Source organism: Amphibalanus amphitrite, unplaced genomic scaffold (genome assembly GCF_019059575.1).
Source record: "Amphibalanus amphitrite isolate SeventyFive unplaced genomic scaffold, NRLGWU_Aamphi_draft 000348F_arrow, whole genome shotgun sequence".
In the NCBI taxonomy this organism is placed as follows: Eukaryota; Metazoa; Arthropoda; class Thecostraca; order Balanomorpha; family Balanidae; genus Amphibalanus; species Amphibalanus amphitrite.
The window spans coordinates 150910-177088 of record NW_024881843.1 but is presented as its reverse complement, the minus strand read 5'-3'; the positions used below and the strand labels follow the sequence as shown (position 1 = coordinate 177088).

The following is a 26179-nucleotide window of genomic DNA, read 5'->3' as shown; positions in this document are numbered from 1 at the left end:
CAAAAGTGAGCAAAAAAGCCAGAAACCATACATTTTTAATGAATGTTTTTGCTGGGCCAAAGCTGGGTTAGGTAATGAAAAGTTTGGACCTTTTCAAATTTGACCATTTCAATGACTCCAATAAATTGGAGCCCAGTTAGGTATTTAGTGGTAACTTATCTCTCAGTGTTGGTTATATTGGAAGGCCCATCAATTATCTTTCATTTGTGCATAAAAAATATTACATTCTTCGTGAAATATCACTGGAGATCTCCCTAAAGCATTTTTCGAGAAGCATGGCAAAGTCACCCCGCAAGGCAAAGTCACCCCCGTTTACGGTACCTCAGGATATCTAAAACATCTATTCACAAGTGCTTAAATAAAGAATTAGCCTTATCTGATTTGTAAGCCGGCGGCCAGAGCCCAAAATTTGAACAAGCCAAACGTCGATAATTTTTACTTTGATCTGACCTGTGACGTATCGGTGACCTCGAGGTCAATAAAATTAGATTTCTTTCGACAGTTTTTCCGGGGCTATCAGACGCCGTTTGAATTTTGACAATCAGGCCAGTAGTTTCAGTGTTAGGAGGGGGGGGCTATGAATAGCCCCCCCCCCAGTAGGGCGTATTATACGCAGTATTTGTATTTGTATTTGTATTTACATTTAAGAGCGATCCACATACAAAGTGCGTGGCGATTACTGCTCAGAATCCGTATCCGCGGTTGCTAATCTAATCATTCAAAACATTTGCACATTCACTCACGTCAAAACACGGACAAAACACTCTCAGGACAGCCTCATCGGTCTTGTCCACCCCCACACAGCAAATATAGAAATAATGGACTGGCCAACATGAACAAATAACAATAATGTGCCAACTGCCGGTCATCGGCCCGCCTCCGTGCAACCTCGCCAAGTTCGCGTGAATTACTTGTCACGACGTCGTAAGCAGCGGAGACTGGGTCAGGCGAGCGTCATAATTGAAACCTGCTACAGATAAAGTCATGGGTCGCAAAAAAAAAAACGAAAAATGCAGGAATGTGCCTCTTGGCAGTGCGTACGAGAACCTGCCTTACAACATTTTTTGTATATATTAAAAAAATCTTGTTGAAAAATGACACCTTTTTAACAAACAAGTTCGCAACAGTTCCGTGAATAGAGTGACCTTCGCCGTGAATTTTGAAAAGCTGAACCGCATTTCCGAGTCAGGATCACGAAAATGGATGCCATGAAGAAAGTTTGAAACATGAATAATACAAATTTGCGGCTTTATCAAGCATGCTAGCAGGTACAGTGTTGTCTTCTACGGTGAACGAGGGGCGGCAATGACTGACATATTTCTATAATTTACCTTTAGCTTGGGCAGTCACTCGTGTTCCCATAAACTGCGGGAAACGAATGTACGTACCCCATGCACGAAAGTGCCCCGCTCTTCTCTACACAGTGATGGTCGGGGGGGGGGGGATCAGGGGCATCCCCCAAAGGCAATTAAGGGGGCCATCATATCATTCCCCCTCCAAACAACTGATAGGCCCCCATGGGCGTATGGGGCCCTGGAGCCCCTGGCTCTTGTTCGATTGTCACGAGGCTCAAGAATCCCCCGCCCAAGCTATCAATAGCAGGGTATATAGAACAACGGCGGTTCACCAACGACGCGGAAAGCGCCCATTTTACCTGGATAAGTTACATTGTAAGTGATATATTTTTTGAATATGGAAAAAATAGAGTATTCCATTCTGACGAGTAAAGCCAAATTCATAAAGCAGCTATTTTTAAATTATATGTACCAGAAATAACATATTAACCATATAGTTTAAAACCTACACTGAAAACAATTCAACCCGCGGATTGCGAGTTGGCCCGAGTATCGCGGGTATTTTGAAGAAAATTACTTTATAAAAAGCGCTGAAGTGTAGCAAGCCATCGTCCAATGTTGTCCAATCTGCTACCTTTGTCCTACCAATTCCGAATTGGACATTGGACAATATCAGAACTCCAAATGGTTTCGATTGGCACCACTATAACCGATGCAGTAAGGATGGGAGAGTTTTTATCGAACAAAAATGATAGACGTTCTGTTAATTGAAGACAGGCGAATTCTGCCAAGTGACCGGTGTGCAGCGTGCAGATATTGATACTCTGCAACTGTTATTTTTGTTATTGCTTTGATTTTTCAAGTGAAGGTATGTTTAGAATTGTTCTGCCTATTTGTTAATGGGTCAAACAACATCGGCGTTGGCGAGACTATCGTTTTTATGACAGATAAAGGCAGTATGTTCAAATAACCCCACGGTGGGGCCACTTGAACACACCGTGACTTGGTGGAGAAGTGAGGCTAGCCGAGCATGCCTTGAAAAGCATATAGGGGGAGCGGGGGTAGCACCGCCATGTGGGAAACACCGCCATCCTCTCTATCGGCAAAACTCTGAATTGTAAATGTAAACACCCGCCATTTCGGTGTCCGAACGGAAACGGGACGCCGCGAGAGGTAGGTTTCGCTAAGATTGATTTGATTTTGAGATCGCAATTGCCCATTTTGTGAATTTCAAACCATCGTTGTAATCATTTGGCATGTTTTAGCAGCAAGTAAGTGGTCATTTCAAGTCAAAATGCCTTGATTTTTACGTTAAATTTGAGGGCATGAAGTGCTCTTCGTTGAGAAAGGAATTACAGAAGAATCGCGTCCCGGCTTGTTTTCCCGTCGGGGCGTTGTCGGTCCATGACTGTGTGTGGGGTAACACCGCCATGCTCGGCGGTGCTACCCCAAGGGGTGGCAAAATGGATAAAGCCGCAATGATGATTCACTCAGCTCGGAGAAGAGCTTTAGTTAGGCCGCGGCGCAAACGTCGTCTGTTTTTTAACCTCACGTTTGACTTCACTGGATGTTTCGAAATAAACGTGAATTTGTCATGCTTTGTATGCATATTGTCCGCAACAAACAGTCTGATCTGTGACAAACTAACAACCAACTCTTGTGTGTCTTATATGAGTTTGAGTTACTATTTCAGACAGCAGTAACGCTTCCAAGGGTGGCTGTCACCGTAAGGCCGATCTGTGGATAACATCGCCATCAGTGGCGGTGCTACCCGCACATTTTTTGGAGGACGAAAAATGCAGGACTTGTTTTCAATGTCTGTAAAGTAGCGAAATTTTATAATGGAGCGCTGGAAACTATGCCAACATGTAGGAAAACATTCCTACTTTCACATGAATGCAAAAGAGCTTCGTTTTTACTACGCATATCAGCTCGGTGAGCAGAAATGCTTAAGGTGGCGGTGCTCCCCCCGCTTCCCCTATGCTTTTCAAGACATGCTCGGCTCGTCCAAAAATGAGGCTTGCATGGTGAAAGCAAGTGACACTTGCGCTACTGAAGCAGTTTTTCTTCATCCAGGGTTAAAGGGACCCTCCCACCTTCAAAAAAGTTTATGAATTGGCATGAAAGTGATGTCGCTCGGTTCAGAAAGAACAAAAACAAATATCTACCAAATTGCATCGAAGAATATTCACCGGTTTTCAAGATATTAGACTTTTACTTTTGTTTGCTTTTTGGGATCTCCGCTGTTCCTAGCGACTTCATTTGAAAGTGCGGCATTTGTTGCGCGCAAAGCAGCATATACCTTCGCGTGCTACAAAACGTTTTAGTCAAACATTTAAAAATCGTTAGATATCTGCGCTGACGTCACACATTCAGAGGGGTATTCCTATGCATTAGCCCCTCTGAATCAAAATGCTGCAATTTTGAAATTCAATATTTCCGATTTAACCCTCGCCCATGTAGGGGGGGGGTTGGTGCAACCCCCCCCCCCTGAGGTTTTTCGGAAATAGTGCAAAAACGGCGGCGCGCAGCGCCGCCAAATTTTGGGTACCTTATGGGGCAAACCTTGCGCATCTTTTGATAAAAAAAAATTTGACCGGGTCATGTCAGGTCACGGAGTTATGACGTCACAAAGGGAACAGCCTCCGGCCGGATTTTCACAAACTGAGTGCCAACGCCCGAGGTTTCCTGCCGGTGGTACGGACATCGGTTGATGGATCGTGATGAAACTTCCCATGCATGTTGGGGCAAGTATTGGCTATCATATGGTATAAGAAACTTGACCGGGTCAGGTCAGGTCACGGAGCTATGACGTCACAAGAGGAACAGCGTCCGGTACTATTTTTGAAAAGCGCCCGAACCACTATTTTGCTAATTCTTGTCACCTCAATGGGAATATGCAGCAATATTAGCTTCTATAGGGAGCAAATGGACATCCCAAATCCAAAAATACAATCAGATTTCAAAAATTTAAATTTTGATTTTTCGAATTTCTGCCGCCGACTGTGACCTTGCCGACTTCCGGCGCCCCCAACGCGCCATTTTTATAGCTAGGGAAACGAAATACATACCAAACGATAGAGAATTGATCAAGGAACACGATAGTGAAGGTTTGAAGTCGATATCTCCCACCGTTGTGCCGCAATCGCCGCGGAAAATTTGAAAAAGTCTATTTTTCCGAAAATTTGACCTTTGACCGGTCAAAAGTAGGTCAAATGTTGACCTAGGACCAAAAAATATACCACCAATCGCGAGATCTCGGCGAGAGCAATCCGTTGGTCTTTTCCGCTAAGCTCTACGACGCTCCGTTTTCAAACGCCAAGGGGGGGGTCGCACCAACCCCCCCCCTGCATGGGCGAAGGTGGCAGATCGCCGTTTACGGGCGAGGGTTAAGGCATTTCTCGATGTTGTGAGTGCCGAAACCGGTAATTGTGAGCCAGGGACCCCATTTTGGCTATCTCAACTCAAATTTAATGTTAAGGTGGGAGGGTCCCTTTAAGCTGGAATTTGGTACAACGGAGAAGACGTAAAAATATGTTCAAATTACCCCACACTATCCTATGCTATAAGGTAATGGGGTTTTTAATGCCGGATCATGCGGATGGCAAAAGTTGCGCATTGCCAAAGCCTATTATACGGAATCGGAGCGATGCATTTGAAAGGGTATAATGCAAATGATTACAAATGCATACGCAATTTAAAAACAAACTTATTTGACATGCATGATGCTTGGGAAGATGTAAAGTACAAACTGGAATTGCATTCAAACGTATTTTGGGCGATATTCATGAGTAACAGAGCGCACAACAACAAGGGTCGGGAAACGGCCAAGGACAGATCTTTCAGCCTATCGAGCTTGGGTGGCGTTCAGCTGGGTATGGTTTTGAAGTGCCTTGCATAATGTCAAAAATAGTATTGCTTTTCACCTGCCAGGATATCTGGCTAGCGGCTACACAACCAGTAAAACGCCTTTTGGGCGAAGAACGAGCGAGCGAGATAGTGAGCCCTGCACGTGCGCAAGGGCGAGAGGGTACTTCCAACAGGCTTGTGCAAAGCACTTTTCTAACCGGTCGCTAGCGGTGTGCCAAATTTGAACGCAATCGGCCCAGCCGTTCCTGAGATCTGGAAGCGGCATTCTGCACGTGCGCACGTGCAATCAGGGTCCACTCCAAACTAACTTTTGCACGCCACCCTACTAACTGGTCCCCAGCCGTGTACCAAATTTGAGCGCAATCGGCCCAGCCGTTCTCGAGATCTGGGAGCGCCCCCTGCACGTGCGCATGTGCTGTAGCACCCCAACCTTAACACATGCAGATGAATTATCTGATGGAGACCTAACTGCGTACCGAGTTTCAATTCAATCGGCCCAGCCGTTGTGCCGTTATTGAGGTTGCAATTTTGGGGGTTCTTAAAAAATGTCCAACTTTACCACGCGCCACGTGCGGTGGTTGGCAAGAACGCATGGTGGCCATCACACCACAGAACTTTTACGTCCAAGTGACATTCAGTAAAGAAGACCGCTTGTCAATCGGATGTCCCATTCCTAAGATAGGTATTAGCTTTTGAAGAGCGTCCCCACGGCCGGCCGGCCGGCCGGCCGCTCATACTCAGGATTTTCCCTTAAAGGGACCCTCCCACCTTCAAAAAAGTTAATGAATTGGCATGAAAGTGATGTCCCTTGGTTCAGAAAGAGCGAAAACGAATATCTACCAAATTTCACCGAAAAATATTCACTGGTTTTCAAGATATTAGGCTTTTACTTTTGTTTACTTTTTGGGATCTCCCCTGTTACTAGCGACTTTATTTGGAAACAATAATTTGGCAGCCGTAGCCAGGAAGCCTGCCACTAATAGGGTTAAAGTGCGGCAGACGTTGCGCGCAAAGCAGCGTATACCACCACGTGTTAACGATGGTTTTAGTCTAAGCTTTAAAAATCGTTAGATCTCCGCTGACGTCACAAATTCTAAGGGGGCATTCCAATGCATTAGCCCCTTAGAATCCGAAAACTGCAAGTTTGAAATTCCGTATCTTCGAATTAAAGCATTTTTCGATGTTGTGAGTGCCCAAACCGGTATTTGCAGGCCATGGCCACCAATTTGGCTATCTCAACTCAAAACTAATGTTAAGGTGGGAGTGTCCCTTTAATTCAGTATGAACTCGCTCGCTCGCTGCGCTCGCTCGCTCGTAATAAACCATCGTTCGGCTAGATTTTTCAATTTGGTATCCTGGGTCCCTGAAGCGCTAGAACAATGGATCGCCTACTGTGCGGTGGGCACACCGTGGGACAGTAAATGAAACTGGTGATTTTGCCTTAACCCGCGCCCCACTGGGTCTGTGTATGACGCGCCCTACTGGGGGGCGGGGGGGGGGCTATTCATAGCCCCCCCTCCTAACTCCGAAACTATACTGGGCTGCTCGTCAAAATTCAAACGGTATCCCGGCAGCCCCGGAAAAACTGTCGAGCGAAACCTAATTTCATATACCTCGAGGTGACACTGATGACGTCACAGGTCAGGTCAAAGTAAAATTTATCGATGTTTGGCTTGTTCACATTTTTGGCTCTGGCTGCCGTCTTACAAGTCAGAGCAGGCTGATTATTGGTTTACACACTCGTGAACAGATGCTTTAGATATCTACCCCGAGGGTACCAAACTTGCTTGTACTTTGATTTTCAGGTCAGGGTCAGGTCATCACAGGTCACGGAAATCTTATATCATAAATCGGTCACGTGACACATGTTTTATGGTCCATTTAGGCCATACATTTCGAATTCGGGGTCGCCTGTGTCATTTGAGGCCATTTTCATCTGACTGTAGCTGTCAGGTCACTTTCAGGTCAAAAAAGTTCAAATTTTAAAATTGAAAATTTTCAACAAAAAGTGTGTCTATCGGGTGCAGTTTGAGCTCAGGTACACGACGGTGCTATTTAGTTTGGTGTACGATGTCAAATTTGTACTGAAAAATTGATTTGAAAAATTTAAAATTGCGAATTTTTTGCTATAATGCGTATAACTTGGCCATTTTGAAGGTGTCTGGCTAAAACTTGCTAGAGTAAGGCATAAGCATGTGTTCTATCATATCCCGCGCCCCACTGGGGGGGGGGGCTATTTATAGCCCCCTCCCGTTTTTTCTGCAATAACTTCCAAACCGCTTGACGTATTGACGCCAAACTTTCAGTACCTTTGGCTGCATCAATTTGACATCTTGTGTCAAAATTTGAACTTCGTACCCACCATAGGTCGGCCGGAAATGACGTCAGAGTGACGTCATGTTCGGCCGATTTCGATGCAAAACATTGAACCACGGCAATCGCTCCCAAGAGCTCAGTTTTTAAGCTAGATCCAATTTTTTTGCATGAGAGGACTCAGAATAGACTGCGCTATCATACTGCTATCTCGGATTTTCGAAATTTTGAAAATTTCGAAAATTTTAGATTAGCGTTAAGGTTGCTAAGTGAGTCCGGGCGGAGCTATAGTTCGGTGTTTTGGCATTGGCTGGCCTCGACCCCTGGCCCCTTCCTGGGCTCTTCTGAAAGACGCCCTAGAAAGAACAGAGGGAGACAAAAAAAAATTGCTGCGCGCACTCCGTCGCTCGGCGTCCTAACGGAAAAGGCCGCTTGGGCAGCGTTGCCTAGAGTCCAAACATAAGTCGTATGCGGACATACTTACGTGCAGTTGTGGTAGCCGTTGTGGTTCCAGTGCCTGCGCCCACGCTGTGAGTTGTTAAAATACATGCATGGTAGAAATCAACGCTGTTACAATATATCACCCACGATCTAAAATCTATTTATCTGCGCCTGTCGTGTTTGCGCGACATCTGGTGGCACTATGCGACCTGTAGTTCTCCCCGGCGCACCTAGGTGGCACGGCCCGTTCCGTGTTGAGGCACGACCTGGTGCTGGCGGAGGTGGGAGGTGACTAGGGCGCAACTTCCCGCTAATATAATTTGCACGGTTCCATCGTGAAATGACCATTAGCGTTAAGGTTGCTAAGTGAGTCCGGGCGGAGCTATAGTTCGGTGTTTTGGCATTGGCTGGCCTCGACCCCTGGCCCCTTCCTGGGCTCTTCTGAAAGACGCCAAAGTTGACCCAAATGTATTGCTATACTATGGCGCGGCACGCCTCCCAAACGGCCAGTCGGGGACCACGGACATACCGGAGGTACGATGAGCCGCGCCACCTGCCCGACACCTGGAGGACGCTTTCCGTCACACCGGCGGCGGCGGCGGCGGTGGCGAAGCCGATGCGGAGGCTGTGGGTGGTGATCTTGCCAGTGTCGGTCAGCGCGGCGCGGCGGAGGACCCCGTTGAGCCAGCCCGGGGTGCAGTAGGCACCGGTGCTGCGGACGAGGACCGGCTGGGCAGGAGGCGCGGCGGGCCGGGGCGGGCGGTAGCGCCGCATGGCGCGGACGGGGCAGCATGGGCCGCCCAGCTTGGGGAGGCTGACCACCGTGCCGGTGTAGAGCTGGTCGGTCTTGGAGGCGGGCAGCTGCACCTCCAGCCGGTCCCGGTGGGTCGAGATGTGACGCCACTGACAGGTGCGCCGGTGGTGGTGGGAGTGCGCGGCCGGAGCGAGGTAATCGCGTCCGCGCAGAGCCCCGAAGCAGGTAGAAAAAATTATTCCTGGTAGGGACAGACACCTCACGGGCCGGTAACGGTACGCACAAGTCCGCCGATTCCTGGAATCAAGCCGGGTCACCGGACGATTTGGCCCGGATTGTCACACCGACGGTTTCCCCACTCTAACCACCACAATACGAAGCCGCGGCGAGCAAACACGGTACAATGAGCGCTGAGCAAAAGGCACCTACGAGCGACGGCCCGAGACGAGAAGGGTTATCAGGCCGGCCGCGACGGCGGGCGCGGCGGAACGAGTGTTGTCCGCAGGCGGTGGTAGGCGACGGCCCGGACCAGGAGACGACGCGGAGTACCTATGGCAGGGTAAAGGCCGCCGTCCACTGCGACGGAATTCCGTCCGGAGTCCGTCCGGAATGTCGCCGCACGCTGGCCGCATCCGGTCCGGATGCGGTCCGGATGCGGTCCGGATGCGGAGAGCTAATAAATGTTTCCTATCACTTATTACCAAATAAAATATTGCAAGTAACCAGCAGCGAATACTCTTGCCATTCTAAGGAAATAATTTTTACTTACTTCATGATGATCGAGTTCCAATTCTTCGTACAATTCACAATGTTTGCCTCCGATACGGCCCCAAACCACGTCTGTTCCGGACGTTCCGGATGCGTTTTCCGCAGAAAAGTTCAACGCGTCGGACATCACTCTTCCGTCTCCGTAGCAACCGCATCCGAAACGCATGCGGAGAGCTGACGGAAAATCAACAGCTGATTGCCGTTCGGATGCGGTCCGGACGGAGCGCACACGATTTCCGTACGGACCGGATGCGCCCATAGGGTTCTGTGTTAAATTCCGTACGGACCGCACGCGTTCCGCACAGTGGACGGCGGCCTTAAGCAGGCGGCGGGTGGGGGACGGCGTGGCACACAGGCCGCCGTCGGCGTCGGACATGGCGGTTGATCTGTCAGCGGCGGGAGTGACATTGGTGTGTGACAGGCGGGCGGCTAGAGCGGCGGCATGACGAATTGTCTGTCGGCGGCGGCGTGACAGACTCGGTGGATGATTTGTCCGGCTCGGTAGATGATGGGAGTGCTTGGACTAACGGTGTGACGGTGGTATATGACAGATGGGGGGGGGGGGCCTGGCGAAGCCATGGTAGGTGTGCCGTTGGCGGCGGCGTGGCAACGGTGAAGACGTACGGGGTGGTCCGGGCGGCGGCCTGGATAGGTGGAGTGTCGGCATGGCGGCGGTATATGGCAGATGGGTCGGTCCGGGCGCTAGGGCTAAGTATGATCGTGAACGGTCGGAAGCAGCATGATAGCAGTACCTATATGGCAGATGGACACTCCGTGCGTTAGACATGACAGAAGTGTCAGCGGCGGCGTGACCGTGGTGCGTGACAGGCGGACAGCCCGTGCGGCGGGGATGATAGATGATTTGTCCGCTGCGGCGCGACAGCGGTAGATGACAGACGGGGTGCCATGATGGTGGACTGTCAGGCGTCACTGTCAGCAGCGGCGTGACAGCGGCGTAACAGCGGTATAAGACAGACGGGTAGTCCGTGTGGTGGCATGTCAGTTTAGACGTCAGAAGTAGCGTGACGGTGGTTCGTGACGGACAGGACGGCCGGGGCGGCGGGAACGATAGGTGGAGGTCCGCAGCGACTTGACTGTGATGCCCATATAGGTGTGATGTCAGACGCGGCGTGGCGTTGGTGTATGACAAGACCATGACTGACCAGGTCCGAGCCATGACATGCCAGGTTGTCGGCAACGGCGTGACGGTATCGGCGTGTAAGCGATATGTGACGGATAGGCAGCTCGTGCGATGAACGTGACAGGTCGGCCGGTGGTGGTGGCGTGACAACAGCATATGACAGACGCGGTGACCGTGGAACGGGCATGACCGACAGCAGAGTGACGGCTCGTGACGTATCGGCGGTAGGTGGCAACAAAGGCGATGCGCAGGCGCGTAGCCCCCTGTGCTAAAGATACACAGCCTGCCGCAGCCCGAAGGTCCGGCGCTGCCTGGGATCGAACCGGGACACCCTGGCGATAGTCCTAACGGCACACAAACGGATCCATCACACTAACCACCACACAGCGATGGCCGCAGCGTTCTGCGACAGGTGAGCGCAAACAATGGGCGCTGGTGAGGAGGGCGGCGCTAAGTAAACAGACTTACGGCGGGGAGCCACCGGCCCGATACTGATAGGATGGCCGAGGAGCCGGTCGCGGCGGGGAGCGCGGCGAGAGAAGTGCACCAGCTAAGGGGGGGGGGGGACGCTAGCAAACAGACGTGCGGCCGGCGGTGGCAGGGGACAGCCCGGTTCAGTCCAGAAAGGCGCCGCGGTGACTGGCAGGGTGACCAGGCGTAGGTGGGAAATGGCAAACGGGCGAGACGGCCGGCGGTGATAGTGGTGGTGACGAGCGCGGCGGGCAGGACAGTTTGGTATGACGTGAAAAAAACCGACCAGCTGTTTAGCGAAGTTTGAGTGGAAATAGCAGAGCGTGGTAGGCAGGGAAGCGGAGCCGTGGAAAACTCAGACAGCTTCGGCTCCGGCTCCGGCTTCGGAGAGAAAAAAAATTGGCTCCAGCTCCGGCTCTGGCTGCGGGTGAAATGTCATGGCGGCTCCGTCGCCGGCTCCAGCTCCGGGCAAAAATGTGCCGGCTCCGTCGGCTCCGGCTCCGGCTCCGCACCCCTGGTGGTAGGGGCACTGTTGAAAATACTGGCAGTCTCGCCGCGACGCAAAAAAAAAAAAACGGCACTCCCTAGGACGCCGGGTAGCCTCAGGCGGTGGCGGGTGACGGCCCGGCTTAGAAATACCTATATAACGCGGCAGCCGGCTGGGTGACCAGGTGATGGGCGGCACATGACAAACAGGCGAGCAGCGTCTGGTGTGACGGTGGGCTGTCGGCGGCGCCATGACAGCGGTGGTGGCGAGCAGGGCGGGCGTGACGGTTTGGTACGTCGGCGGCGGCGTGACATGGTGTGTGACAGGCAAGGCGGGTAGGCGGCGGCATGACATATTGACAGCCGGGTGCGTAACGGTGTAATAGACAGACGAACAGTCCGTGTGATGGGCGGGGTAGTCACAGCGGTGTGACAGTATATGTGACCGACGTGACAGTCGGTGCAACGGGCGAGATAGGTGGATGTGAGCAGCGGCGTCACAGCATGTATGACAGACGAGGCGGTCCGTGCGACGGACGAGATAGCTGTGTCGTCAGCAGCGGCATGACGGCGTATAAGACAGACGGGGTAGTCCGTGCGACGGACGAGATAGTGGTTGTCAGCAGCGGCGTGACGGGATATACCTATGGCGGGTGGGGTAGTCCGTGCGACGGACGAGATTGTGGTTGTCAGCAGCGGCGTGACGGGATATACCTATGGCGGGTGGGGTAGTCCGTGCGACGGACGAGATTGTGGTTGTCAGCAGCGGCGTGACGGGATATCCCGATTGAGGTGGAGGGGCGACTGTTGGGGGTAGATAGTGGTAGTATAGTAGTATAGATAATAGTATAATAATACTTTAGAGTGAGATAAACTAGAGGTGAATAGTAACGGTGATGGTAAGCTGGCTGGCAGTGGTGACAGGGTGCTATGACGAAGCTTAGCCAGGGTACATATGTAGTATATTGAGCGGAACTCAGCGATCTGAGGTTTATAGTCGCCTTCGGCAACGGTCCTGACCCTCAACTTGTTGAGGAGAAGTAGAACAACTCAGTAAGATGGGGGAAAGCTCGGACATGACCTGGGGGTTTGTGGTTCGTGAATGCAGAATATGCACCCTCACGCGACCATACAAGCTGACCTGCATCCAACCTGAGTTAGGGAAACTTAAACACTGCCACTGCATGAGAAGTACTGGTGTCCTCAGAAATTAAACGTCATGCCGCTGGTCAGTGCTCAAGAAGGAGCTGCTGGGACAGGGCCAGCGGGGACATGTCATTAGTAGCGACGTAATGACATGGTAGTTGACAGTGAGTGGTAAGCTGGGGCAAGCCAACGGACATGCCATTGGCAGCGACGTAATGGCGTGGTAGTTGACAGTGAGTTGTATGCTGGGCAAGCCAGCGGACATGTCATTAGTAGCGACGTAATGACATGGTAGTTGACATTGAGTTATGTGCTGGGGGCAGGGGCCAGCTGACATGTCATGGTAGGGACATAGTGACATGGTAGGTGACAGTGAGTGGTATGCTGGGGCAAGCCAGCGGACGTGTCATTAGTAGCGACGTAATGACATGGTAGGTGACAGTGAGTGGTATGCTGGGGCAAGCCAGCGGACGTGTCATTAGTAGCGACGTAATGACATGGTAGGTGACAGTGAGTGGTATGCTGGGGCAAGCCAGCGGACGTGTCATTAGTAGCGACGTAATGACATGGTAGGTGACAGTGAGTGGTATGCTGGGGCAAGCCAGCGGACGTGTCATTAGTAGCGACGTAATGACATGGTAGGTGACAGTGATTGGTATGCTGGGGCAAGCCAGCGGACGTGTCATTAGTAGCGACGTAATGACATGGTAGGTGACAGTGAGTGGTATGCTGGGGCAGGCCAGCAGACATGTCATTAGTAGCGACGTAATGACATGGTAGGTGACCGTGAGTGGTATGCTGGGGCAGGCCAGCAGACATGTCATTAGTAGCGACGTAATGACATGGTAGTTGACAGTGAGTTGTAAGCTGGGGCAGGCCAGCGGACAGCCTTGACCGTCCTCCGCACCGGGGGGCGGCCGGGTGACTCATCCGGCGTGGCGTCAGCTCAAGGCCGCGACGGGCCCGTGGCCGGCGGTCGGACGGCCGTTGATCCGGGGTGTCGTCTTGCACCGGTCTGCAGCGGGCCGACTGGGTGTCAGGTCACTGCTGGCATAGGGCCATTCTGTGGAAGCACGAAAGCCGGCTGCTATGCTGCATTGATGATCTAGTGGTGACGTAGCATGACAGCCCAGGTAAATAGGCAGGCCAGTCAGGCATGGCCATGGGTGGAGAAAAGGGGGTTTGAGGGTGCACGAGCACCCCTTCATAACGCAAAGCACCCCCACAAACAATGCAAAACCAACATAGCAGCTTGTTAACCAAAGTATCAAACAGAAAAGCACCCCCTGGGATTTAGGCAAAACTCCACCCCTGGGTATGGCCGGCTTTGTCGGGCATGCCCTCGGGATGGCGTGCCAGTGTGCGGTTAGGGCATTGTTTAGTGCGAACCGATGACACTGGTGCATGTAACCGAGCAAGATTGTGAAGGTGGCGCTGGCATGGCATGACATGCCAGTGGGCAGGGCATAGGTCAGGGCCAAGCTACAAGCTGGTGTATGTGACCGCCCGGAGGGCCAACTGAGTGTCTGAGACGGGCGGCCACATTAGTATGGGGCGAAGGGTAGTAACAGAACAAAAGTGCCAACTGCCAGTATTCAAGCAACTTGGCAGACTAATTGGCTGACGAAAATTAGACCGCCGGTTAGAGGGGCACACCATGATTGCCTCGTGCGAAGGGCCCGCGCGTAACTAACAGGCCGGATAGCTGGTAACTCACCGGTGTTCCTTCTTGGTCGACCCATGGTGGCGGTAGCCGCCGCTAAAGCTATCACTCTACTCTCCGCGGGTTTCAACCGGTAAACAAAAAAAAAATTGCTGCGCGCACTCCGTCGCTCGGCGTCCTAACGGAAAAGGCCGCTTGGGCAGCGTTGCCTAGAGTCCAAACATAAGTCGTATGCGGACATACTTACGTGCAGTTGTGGTAGCCGTTGTGGTTCCAGTGCCTGCGCCCACGCTGTGAGTTGTTAAAATACATGCATGGTAGAAATCAACGCTGTTACAATATATCACCCACGATCTAAAGTCTATTTATCTGCGCCTGTCGTGTTTGCGCGACATCTGGTGGCACTATGCGACCTGTAGTTCTCCCCGGCGCACCTAGGTGGCACGGCCCGTTCCGTGTTGATGCACGACCTGGTGCTTGCGGAGGTGGGAGGTGACTAGGGCGCAACTTCCCGCTAATATAATTTGCACGGTTCCATCGTGAAATGACCATAATAAAATTCAAAATTTATATTTTTACATTTTTTCAATTTTTTTTTGACTTTTCGAAAAAACCGGAATATATGTGATAGAACGCATTATTATGACTAACTCTAGCAAGTTTAAGCTAAATATCTTCAAAAATGGCCAAGTTATACGCATTATTGCAAAAAATTAACAATTATTAATTTTTCAAATCAACTTTTCAGCACGAATTTGACATCGTACGCCAATATAAAAAGCACTATCGTGTTCCTGAGCTCAAACTGCATCATTAACAATTATTTTAATTTTTCAAATCAATTTTTCAGCACGAATTTGACATCGTACGCCAATATAAATAGCACCATCGTGTTCCTGAGCTCAAACTGCATCCAATAGACACCTTTGTTGTTGAAAAATTTTAACTTCAAAATTTGACCTTTTTGACCTGAACGTGACCTGACCTAAGCTGAATTTGACTCAAAATGACCTCGAATGACACAGACGACATCAAATTCGAAATGTTTGGCCTAAATGGACCATAAAACATGTGTCACGTGACCGACGGATGATATAATATTTTCGTGACCTGTGATGACCTAACCTTGACCTGAAAATCAAAGTACAAGTTTGGTACCCTCAGAGTATCTAGAGCATCTGTTCACGAGTGTGTGAACCAAAAATTAGCCTGATCTGACTTGTAAGACGGCGGCCAGAGCCCAAAACGTGAAGAAGCCAAAATGCTAATAATTTTTACTTTGACCTGACCTGTGACGTCATCGGTGACCTCGAGGTCAATGAAATTAGGTTTCGTTCGACAGTTTTTCCGGGGCTATCAGACGCCGTTTGAATTTTGACGATCGGCCCAGTAGTTTCGGAGTTAGGAGGGGGGGCTATGAATAGCCCCCCCCCCCCCCAGTAGGGCGTGTTATACGCAGACCCCAGTGGGGCGCGGGATATATATTCCGTTTTTTTTTAATCAAAAACTTTTTTGAAAAAAGATAAAAAAACAAATTTTGAAATTTAATATTCAAAATTTTTCAATTTTTTTTCTCAAAATTTTCAAAATTTTGAAAGTCTGAGGTAGCAGTTTGATAGCGCAGTCTATTCTGAGACTGAGTCCTCTCATGCAAAGAAATTGGATCTAACTAAAAAACTGAGCTCTTGGGAGCGATTCCCGTGGTTCAATGTTCTGCGTCGAGATCGGCCGAACATGGCGTCACTCTGACGTCGTTTCCGGCCGACCTATGATAGATACGATGTTCAAATTTTGACACAAGGTGTTAAATTGATGCAGCCGGAGTTAATGAAAGTTTGGCGGCGATACGTCAAGCGGCTTAGAAGTTATTGCAGAAAAACGTGAGGGGGCTATGAATAGCCCCCCCCCCCCCCAGTGGGGCGCGGGTTAAAGGGACTATCCCACCTTTACATTAGGTTTGAGTTGAGATAGCCAAATTTGCGGCGAGGTTCAGAAACCGCTATCTATCTTGGTCGCAACCCCCGCAGCCTCGTGGTGTTGAAGAAATTCGTTCCCATCATTTGAAAATGTTCCTTGTGCAAGTCCCAATCTCTTAACCATTAACGGCAATCTGACGACGTCATTTGCCTTTTGAACGCCTGTTACGCATTCAAGTGAAGTATCACTTGATTTACGAATAAACCAATCAGATACATTTTTTTATTGTATGAGCCGCGCCATATTTGAGAGTAAATACCTATATTTGCTGCCAAATTTCCCCCACATTGGCATGAAGTAAATCCTTCATTACGTCACAGATCCGATCTATAATAAATGACGTCACGATGAAATATAAAAGTCGCAATATCTCAAAAAGTATACGATGAAAACGCGTAAAAACTTGCAGAATTCGTCACAATATCATGAGTAACATTTCCGAATCCTAATTGGTACTTTTTTGAAGGTGGGATAGTCCTTTTAAACAGAGTTCAAAAATTTACGCTAGAATGAGGTGGATGTAGCATAAATAATGCCAACTACGCGGCGCTTCGTGGCGTAGATTTTGCTACACACGTAAAAACTTAGCCGATCCCCCCCCCCCCCCCCGGATGACAGATAAATGTTATGTCCCGCGAGTGTGACTTTGCTCATCCCCCCTTCCCCTTTTGCTAGCGGCTGCGACCGCCAGTGGATAAAAGTGGCCTAGGTGCAGACCTATTAGACTTAGCGCAAATAATTCGTCTGCTGGTTGTATCAATTTCGACATACGGCATGTGTTTACGGCAATGCTCAAATAAATCAGACACGGTATAAGCCGAATATCAATGCGCATGACGAAGCAATGCACTCTGACGAAACTGGAGTCACAACTACTGAAAATGAATGCACTACCTTTTAACCCTCGCCGGCACAGGCCATTTTGAGTCCTTCGACGGCACAAAGGGGAGGGGGGTGGTACGACCCCCCTCGCGTTTGGTCCCTGATGGAGCTAGAGCTTCGCGGAAAAAAACGAACGTGTTGCCCGTCACGAGAGGAAGCCAATGATACCCAATTTTAAGGTCCTAGGTCATCGGTTGACCTTCCAGGTCAGGTCAATGACCCAAAAATCAGGAATATCGGGACCTGTTAGAAAGTCGTAAAGGGTGGCTGCTAAGGGGTTTTCCGGATCACGAATATCGTGTTAGTTTTGATCACAGATGATGTCGTTAAGCGTTTAGACCAGGTCGGGTCAGGTCAGGTCAGGTCAACCGGTAGGGGTCGTGATGGGTATTCGTAGTACCTGTCATCCGCCTCTGACAGCTTCGTAACATGTTACGAAGGCACCAAAACTACTTCGTAAATGTTCAAATGGTTGCTAAATTCGAATTCAGCTCCAAAAACTAGCCTAGAAACATGTAAAACTCGAAAAAGTGAACCGAGGTCACTAAAGGTCAATGACCTGACCTGACCTTTAGGTGACCTTGACACCCACCCTAATGCATGGGAGCAGCATCAAATCACATGTTTGAACGTTTAAAACCACGAAAAGCTTGCAAACGCGCGGCTAATGCGAGCCGACATACGCCGAATCGCGATTTCGGCCAAACATGGTCACGGAAAAGAGGCCACAGGTCAAAGGTCATTGGGGTCAGGGTCATGAAATTGTCAGGGTAAGTGTAAAATTGATCAATGCGAGGGTACTGCAAGTTGCGTCGCGATCAGCCGTTTTTTACGCGAGTTATTTGCGAAAAACCTTAGGGGGTTGGGGGGGGGGTTAACCCTCGCCCTGTGCCGGCGAGGGTTAAATTGCTTGCTCTGTTTCGGAGCCGTGTGCACTATTACTGAATTCCATGCTCTCGGCCGAACTAGCGGTGCTCTACATATGCCGAACTGTCGGAACGGTTGCACTTTTACTGAACTGTCTGCACTATTTCTATATTTGGCCGTAGGAAAGGTGTATGTAGTTGTGCTGTGCCGGCTGTCGGTCTGACGGTGGCTGTCCGCAGGGCGCCGCCGTCCTCTACATGCTGATGAAGGAGCTGGGACAGCCCGTGTTCAAGGCCGGCCTCAACAAGTACCTGCGGCGCCACAGCCTGGGCAGCGCGCGCACCGCGGACCTGTGGGCGGCCGTGCAGGAGGCGGCCGCCGAGGCGGAGACGCCGCCGGCCGGCGACGGTCCGCCAGACGTCCAGGTGGGACGCCGCGCCAGCCCAGCCCACAGCACTGTATCGTGATGCATAGATAGATAGATAGATAGTTTATTGACACTGCACTCTTGATAAAATACACACAATACATAAAATACAAAATTCTATACAGAATGCAATACACTAAAAATATACATAAAAAGGATAAAACTCGAGTGAAAACGTGTCCATTAAAATAACAAAATACAATATGAGCACCGCGGACATGGCGAAACACAATCTAAATACATATTATGAATCATACTTTTCAAGAATGTTCTTACATAGCCTTGCGAGATCTAAAGGGTGTGCATCCATAAGGACAGTTAGACCGGAAAAATTTAATCTGGGGAAATGTTCTCGAAGTGAATTTGATTCTGGGCAGTCTAAAAGTACATGTTTCTCTGTTTGCACTGACCCGCACGTGCACAGCCTTTCTGTCTCTGATATGCGCGACCACCTCCCCGTTTCTATTTTTAACCTGTGTGAACCTAAACGGATTCTTGTAAAAGCGATGCGCTCGTTTTCAGGTACATTTGCCTCATACATACGGTGTCGCGCGACATTCTGATTAAACTCACGGTATGTTGTCATTCGCGTCGATGTTGATTCTAAAATTTTACAGCGTAAGGTTTCCATGCTTCTTTCTCTAAGTGACCCGATTGCTTCCGTTTGTAGGGAGTTGACATAACGGCCAGCTTGTGAGCCCGACTGCACTGATAGATGCATGGCTAACTGGGCGGGACTGCCCTCGAAATCATCTCGTGATGTCAGCTTTCCTAGAAATTTAATTTGGTTCTCTTTAATCACTGTCTTTAAGTCTGGGTATCCCAACTCTGCGTGAACAAGGTCACTGCTTGTCTGATTCCTGACTGACAATAGCTGTTTTTCCGCGGACAATACCGCCGTCGAGGCATGCTTAAAATCGTTGCAAAGCCAACTTTCACAGCCATACAGTATTGCACTACAGAGAGCACTTTTGAATACCATCTCCTTGACAGGAAATGGCGCGTCTTTGTTTTTCTTTAAAAACGCGGAAAATTTCACTAAATGACTGCGCTTAAAATCTATGTGGGCTTTGACTTGATTACGCAAAGTTGCATTGCTGATTGGTGTTCCAAGATAAATGTACTCATCTGTGTGACTGATGGATACGTTATCGAAAACAAAAGGAACAGTGTCCCCTGCGTTAATCGCCATAAACTTTGACTTCTGCGGGTGTATTTCCATTCTAATGGTGCCAACTTCGCGGTGCAATAGTGCAATAGTGCATACATAGTATGTCTAAAAAGAATGTCCCCTCGCCACCACGCGGCGCTGGTGTCGCGAGTCGATAGTTGGCTGAATCCGGACCAAGCCACGCATTCCCAAGCGCTGGGCGACAGCCACGCAGTGACTTATCGGGGTTACATGAGCACAGTAAATACGTATTTAGCCGCTAATTCGAATTAGGAACGCATTACCGACTCATGTAGCCACCTGCTAGTACAGTCGTGTACAGGTTGATGGTCCCCTACTCTTTATCCACCGGGTTCCTATGGCTCAGCATTGGCAGCAGCCGCCTGGTACCGGTAGGCTGTGCCGCATGACCGGAGAGTGAAGCGGCACAGTCTACCCACGCCGTTTGACATCGGCTCGGGTCGCCGGGTGGAGCGCTTTGTAGACCAGCTGTCACGTCAGACCAGCGCGGGGGGAGGGGCTCGTCTCGGTGGTTGGCGTGGGCCGGGGAGTGGTGTGGGGCGTGTTGGTGGACCATGGGGGCTGGGCGGGTTGTGTGGTCACTTGCTGCATTGCACATTTTGCGTCGCTTAACAATTGCATTCCTGTTTTTGCTAAGCACAATGCACGGAAGACCCAGCGAATATAATTTACTTGTGCATTGTGCAAAACGTGATTTGGCACGGTATCGAGGCAACCATAGGTCTTGTGCCACATATATGCATGATATTTAGGCAATACGCTTATGAAAATGGTAGATTGATCGGATTGATCCTGGATGTCAATTCGTATGCTAAATGTCGACATGTAATAAATGAACGAAAGAATGAATCAATCAATCAATCGACAATCGACATGTAGATATAAAACCGTATAAATGGCTCGCAACCACTAAAATCAAACCAGATCCTAACTCGGAAAAGTAGCCGGAGCCCCGATGAGGCTCGAACCGGGACTCCACGTTGAAAGTTTTGCCAATGATCCATCATCATTCCACCAAGCTAGAGCGACCGGCACCCGAAACCACAAAAACATTGATTGACTTTGCTGCCGACCTCCCGGCCCCGCCGCCCGCCCGGCCAGACTTTGCCCCGACCGTGGCCACCATCCGGTGTAGCTCAGCGTAGGAGTGCTAGACTGTCAAACTGACCGGTAGTGAGAGGCCCGGTTCGAGACGCTTCGCGTGCTGGATGTTTATTTCTGTGTCCGAGGCTATGCGATTAGTCCACTTTTCAGAAAGATTATTTGGTGACAGGTCTGTTTTCTTTCTTTGCTGCAATTCATGAGGAGACCGTATGGACCCTTACCTGTCCTTCCGCACCCCACTTGGGAGATGGGTGTTTGAGCCACCCTGGGTTTTGTGAATATCTCTAAAGCGAATTTTATTTTTGGAGGGTGGATTACGATCGGTTCTATGCGACAAGTGACCACACACACCCAGCCCCAGGTCCGCTCACTCCCTCCCCACATCACCCCCGCCCCACACTACACTCCAGCCCGCCTCATCCACCGAGCCGAGCTAAATAGACAGGCCTGACCTTTACCCCCCCCCCCTCCCCCCAGCCGGTGTAACGCAGCGTCCGGTCAAATCGCTCTACCAGGCGACCCGAGCCGGTGTCATACAGTGTGGGTAGGCTGTGCCGCTTCACTCTCGGGTCATGCGGCACAGCCTACCGGTACCAGGCGGCTGCTGCCAATGCTGAGCCATAGGAACCCGGTGGATAAAGAGTAGGGGACCATCAACCTGTACACGACTGTACGAATCGGCGATCCGATCCGCGGTTACATAAGCAAAGCAAATACGTATCACGATCGGATTCACCGCTAATGCGAATCAGGAGCGTACTACCGACTCATGTATCCACCTGCTAATACGAATCGGCGGTCCGAACAAAATCCGCAGGGAAAGAGGCTTAGAAGCGAATAGGACCAAGATACGTATTACAGGAACTATTTCTTTCCAAAAAGAAACATTAAAATGCAAAATAATAGGTATTTTTTCATTTGCTTCTTTTGAAATAATAATTAAAAAAATATGTCGGTATTTTGTCAAGTTTTCAAAAATAAATATACTGAAAACCAAAAAGAAAATATCAAAGTACTTTCAGTTGAAACATTTTTCTGACAGCACTACAGACGAATCAAGAGAGGCAAGTGCTCAATGATTCAAAGCAAGACAACTTTATGTTTAACTTTTTTTTGTTAAGTTAATTGAGAATGTTTAGAGCAGATTAAATGCAAAAAAGACATAAGATATTAAGTTTTTAATTCAGTCACCTCTATTGCTACGGAAGTGCGCCACATTTGTATGCTATTCCGTTTGTAATGCGCATCGGGCCGAGAGCCAAACTAGATCCGTTTGACGTCACTGATACGAATTTGCTCATGTAGTCGGTGCACTGAATGCGTTCTTGGGGAGCTGATGCGAATTAGCGTAGTGCGTATTTGGAACGGATCGCTCATGTAACCGAGGCACACGATTCGGGCCGTATTTCACAAGAACTATTCTTTGCTGACTGGAAGCGTCAAAATGCGAAATACTAAGCGTTTTTTTATTGGCTGCCTCGTAGAAAATAGCAAACAAAAAATGTTGGTATTTTGGTTTAGTCTTTGCATGTGAAATAAAATGAATGAAATATTTTGATAGATAATTTTTTCTGACCACCCTGCTGTCGCTGCATGGCGAATCAGTGCCCACTGACTTAAAACAAGAAAACTTTGTTTTCATTTTTTGATTTCATGCTAATTTTAAATGTTTTCGAGCCTATCAAATGATAAAAGTATTTAAAATTTAGTTCAGTCGTCCCGGTAAATGCCGCAACTGCGCCATGACTGTACGCTAATCCTATTCCGTTTGTGATGCGAATTACCGGCCGTCGGGGAGTCAGCCCGGGTAAGCCAAACAAGATCCGTTTGACGTAGATAAAACGAATTAGTCTCATGTAACCGGTGCCGTAGATACGTTTGTGGGGAGCTGATGCGCATTAGCGTAGTGCGTATTTGGAACGGATCGCTCATGTAACCCCGGTAACTGTAGCGTAAGCCCGAACCCTCGTGACACGACCTCGGGAAGGGGGGAGGGGTGCGCCGCGCGGCGCGCGGTATAGGCTGGCGGCTGTCTCGGCCCAAGGGTAGGGGCCACACACCGATTCAACGAGTGCTGATGAGGGTTCGAATCGAAGGGACAGTGAAGTTTTGCCACGTTTGCCACGTTTGCTACGGGTGCGATGTTTAGCGACGTGTGTGAGCCAAAAGGGAGCGTTGAAGAAAAACATCTGGTTAACCACAACGTGGTCCTAAAAATGTGAATAAATATCTTGTAACTCGGCTCCTGGGCCACGTAGCGATACACGGAAGGCGGCGTTCGAAAGAGCGTCAAAAATAATGACGAAATCACTTCGGTCAATTTTTTGGTCAGGTCAAAGGTCAGGTCACCAGAGGTCATTGAAGGCAAAATTTCGCCGATTTCCAGGTCGAATGTCGAAAATTTCCAAGAAGTCAACGCATAACTCGGGTACCAATAGAGCTACAGCGCCGCGGAAAAGCGCATTCGATAGCCCTATTAACGTCCTTTCTGAGTGATTCTCTCAGATTTGACCTAACGCCAACGGTTTTGCCTGCAGGGGGCAAAAACTGCAAAAATAGCCGATTTTTTTTCGGAAACAGTTTTTCTGCAATAACTTTTGACCCAAGCCCTGTACGAGCTTACTTTTACCGGCATCGTGTTCCTCTCGTCAAGACGCATCGAATGAACTATAACTTGACCTTGAAAGGTCAACTTGAAAATTTGACCTCAGGTCAAGGTCATGACCTGACCGGAAAGGGTCATGTTGCATATCAGTCGATCCGTATCGTCGAGCTGAACACATCTAAGGCGTTTTTATCGCTCTAGCATGCCTCTATCAAAAGTTATTTGCGAAAAACTGTTAGATACCATTCGTGACCTAAGATGACCTCAGGGCATAAACAAGGGTCACGGACACCATTTTCATGTTCAGTGTGTCTAAACCACTTGTAATTCGGTGTTTGGGAGTGTTTATAATGTCTTTCGTCCAAAAGAGGCGCATTTCAATTTTCTCCCATTGACTTATAATGGGGAAGTCGCAAAATTGATCTGACCTTAGGTCATCGATATCAAAATTCTGAGATATACATTTTGTACATGCTATTGCTCTTAGCAATCGCTGAAAGTTTCAAAGCGATCGGAGGTGAGGTCACTTCAAGTGACCTGGTGACCTGACCTTGAATGACCTTGGTCTGAAGTTTTCACAACATGTGTAGAATTGATGTATGATAAGGTGTACCAAAAACGGCGGCGCTCCGCGCCGCCGTTTTTGAGATATTCGCGAAAAACCACAAGGGGGGATGTTCAAACACCCCCCCCCCCCAGCAGGGCGCGGGTTAAACGATCAGAAAGAAAAAACAAAATTGAAATAAAAAAGGAAATTTTACATTATTTTCATAAAGTGAAAACTTTAGATAGTTCATCTTTGGTAGACGCCTAATAAACAATAGTGTTCGTCAATGAAACTTACAACGCGTTAACCAGGTCAGGGTCAGGTCATATGGCCCAATGCAAGAAATCGTTTTTTTGACAAATAACCGCAAAAATGGCCGCAGAGCCGCGGTTTTGGCATAATTGTGTTCGCCTCGCTCAGAGGTGTCGAATGGTAGGCATACGTTTTGTTCGGTTGAGGTCAACTGAGGTTGACCTCAGATCAAGGTCAGGTCAGAGCCCCAGGTCACGGAGCTGGTTAAAGGAGGTGATATCTCATATCATTTGATTCGACAGGTCTTCCACTGCCTTGTTGAATGGTGGTTTTCCCGACTCGCTAGCCCAATTTGATTGGAAGCTAAACAAATGACTCCCCCCCACTGACCAGACCGCTGACCCCCCCCCCCCCCCCGCTGACCCCCGCTGACGCTGACCTTCCCCCCCCCCCCCCCGCTGACGGGGCTGGCAGGCGATGATGGACTCGTGGACGCGCCAGAAGAGCTACCCACTGATCAGTGTCGTGCTGTCGGCCGGCCGGCTGACGGTGCGCCAGGCGCCGTTCACGCAGCTGCCAGCGGTCGGCGCGCGCCAGTCGGACGCGCCGCTGTGGCACGTGCCGCTGAGCTGCCGGCTGCACCGGCGCGCCGGCCTACTGGCCGTGCGCCTCAACGGCACGGCCTCGGTGACGGTGTCGGCGCCGCGCCAGTCGGCCTGGTACTACTGCAACGTCAACAAGACGGGCGTCTACCGCGTCACCTACCCGGCCGACAACTGGGCGGCACTGCAGCAGCTGCTGCTGGCCGGCTCCAGTCACCTCAGCGTCCAGGACAGAGCGGCCATCATCGACGACGCCTTCAGTCTCAACAGGTGCGTGTAGCTATGGAGTGGGGCGGCCTGTTGCGGTCAGCGGCTACCAGCACTGCGCGCCCGTCACTGACACCGCCCGCTGCCGGCAGGGCCGACCTTCTGAACGCCAGCGTGCCGCTGCGGCTGAGCACCAGTTTGTCGCGCGAGGCGGGTCTGGCGCCGTGGGCGGTCAGCCGGCGCCACCTGGACTGGTGGCTGCAGCTGCTGTACGATCAGCCCACCCACGCGCCGCTCCAGCACTTTGTCCGCCGCCTGATTGCGCCCCAGTACGGGCAGCTCGGCTGGAGCGAGCAGGGCTCCCACGTGGTCCGGTCAGTGGTCACCGCCGTCCGCCCCACACCGGCTGCCCAGACGGCAGACAGCCCGCCCGCCCGCCCAAACACTGCCGCCCGCCCAAACACTGCCGCCGACCGGGTGCCGAAACGCCGCGTGTGCGGGGGGGGGGGGTGAAGTTGAGACACTATGCGTGTGGGTGGGGGTGGGGGTGACTTGAGGCACTGGAGGGGCGGAGGGGTGCTGGATGCCGGAGGGGCGAGGGTACTCCAGACGTGATGCCGGCCGGTTGTCGCTTCCTCAGACGCCTGCGGGCGCTGGTGCTGGCCTGGGCCGTCTCTGTGCGCCTGCCAGAGGCGGTGGCCCGCGCGCGAACCCTGTTCAGTGATTGGAGGAACGCCGGCCTACCGGTGCCACCTGATCTCAGGCAGCTCGTGTACTCCACAGGTGAGACTTGAGAGAGAGAGAGAGAGAGAGAGAGAGAGAGAGAGAGAGAGAGAGAGAGAGGAGAGAGAGAGAGAGAGAGAGAGAGAGAGAGAGAGAGAGAGAGAGAGAGAGAAAGAGTCCGTCTGTCCCGTCCCGTCCCGTCTGTCTGTCTGTCTGTCTGTCTGTCTGTCTGTCTGTCAGACATCCAAATATCTGTAGCCCATACTGAATTTGGTACCCATATTTGTTCCGAAACCATATATAGCTGTTTTTAGCACCTAACCGATACTTCGTTTTTTATAAGTTCGACCCTCACTGTAAACTAGAGTTCTGCGCGGCTGCAATTTTCCACAGCTTAGCCGCCCCGCATCCGTGGGGCTGTGCACAATCGTGGCTCTGTGGCCATT

The 26179-nt window shown here is 50.4% G+C and overlaps 1 protein-coding gene across 5 annotated transcripts in view; it reads left to right on the top strand.

The window, feature by feature from the left end:
- The window catches only part of LOC122389206 (endoplasmic reticulum aminopeptidase 1-like), a 415829-nt gene that overhangs the window by 372238 nt on the left and 17412 nt on the right, over positions 1-26179 (top strand). For all 5 annotated transcript variants that reach the window (XM_043380990.1, XM_043380988.1, XM_043380986.1 and 2 more), the window contains 4 exons: positions 18314-18499; positions 24676-25073; positions 25163-25384; positions 25651-25793. In XM_043380990.1, the coding sequence (XP_043236925.1) occupies positions 18314-18499; positions 24676-25073; positions 25163-25384; positions 25651-25793 (949 nt within the window). The remainder of the gene's footprint in view (positions 1-18313; positions 18500-24675; positions 25074-25162; positions 25385-25650; positions 25794-26179) is intronic.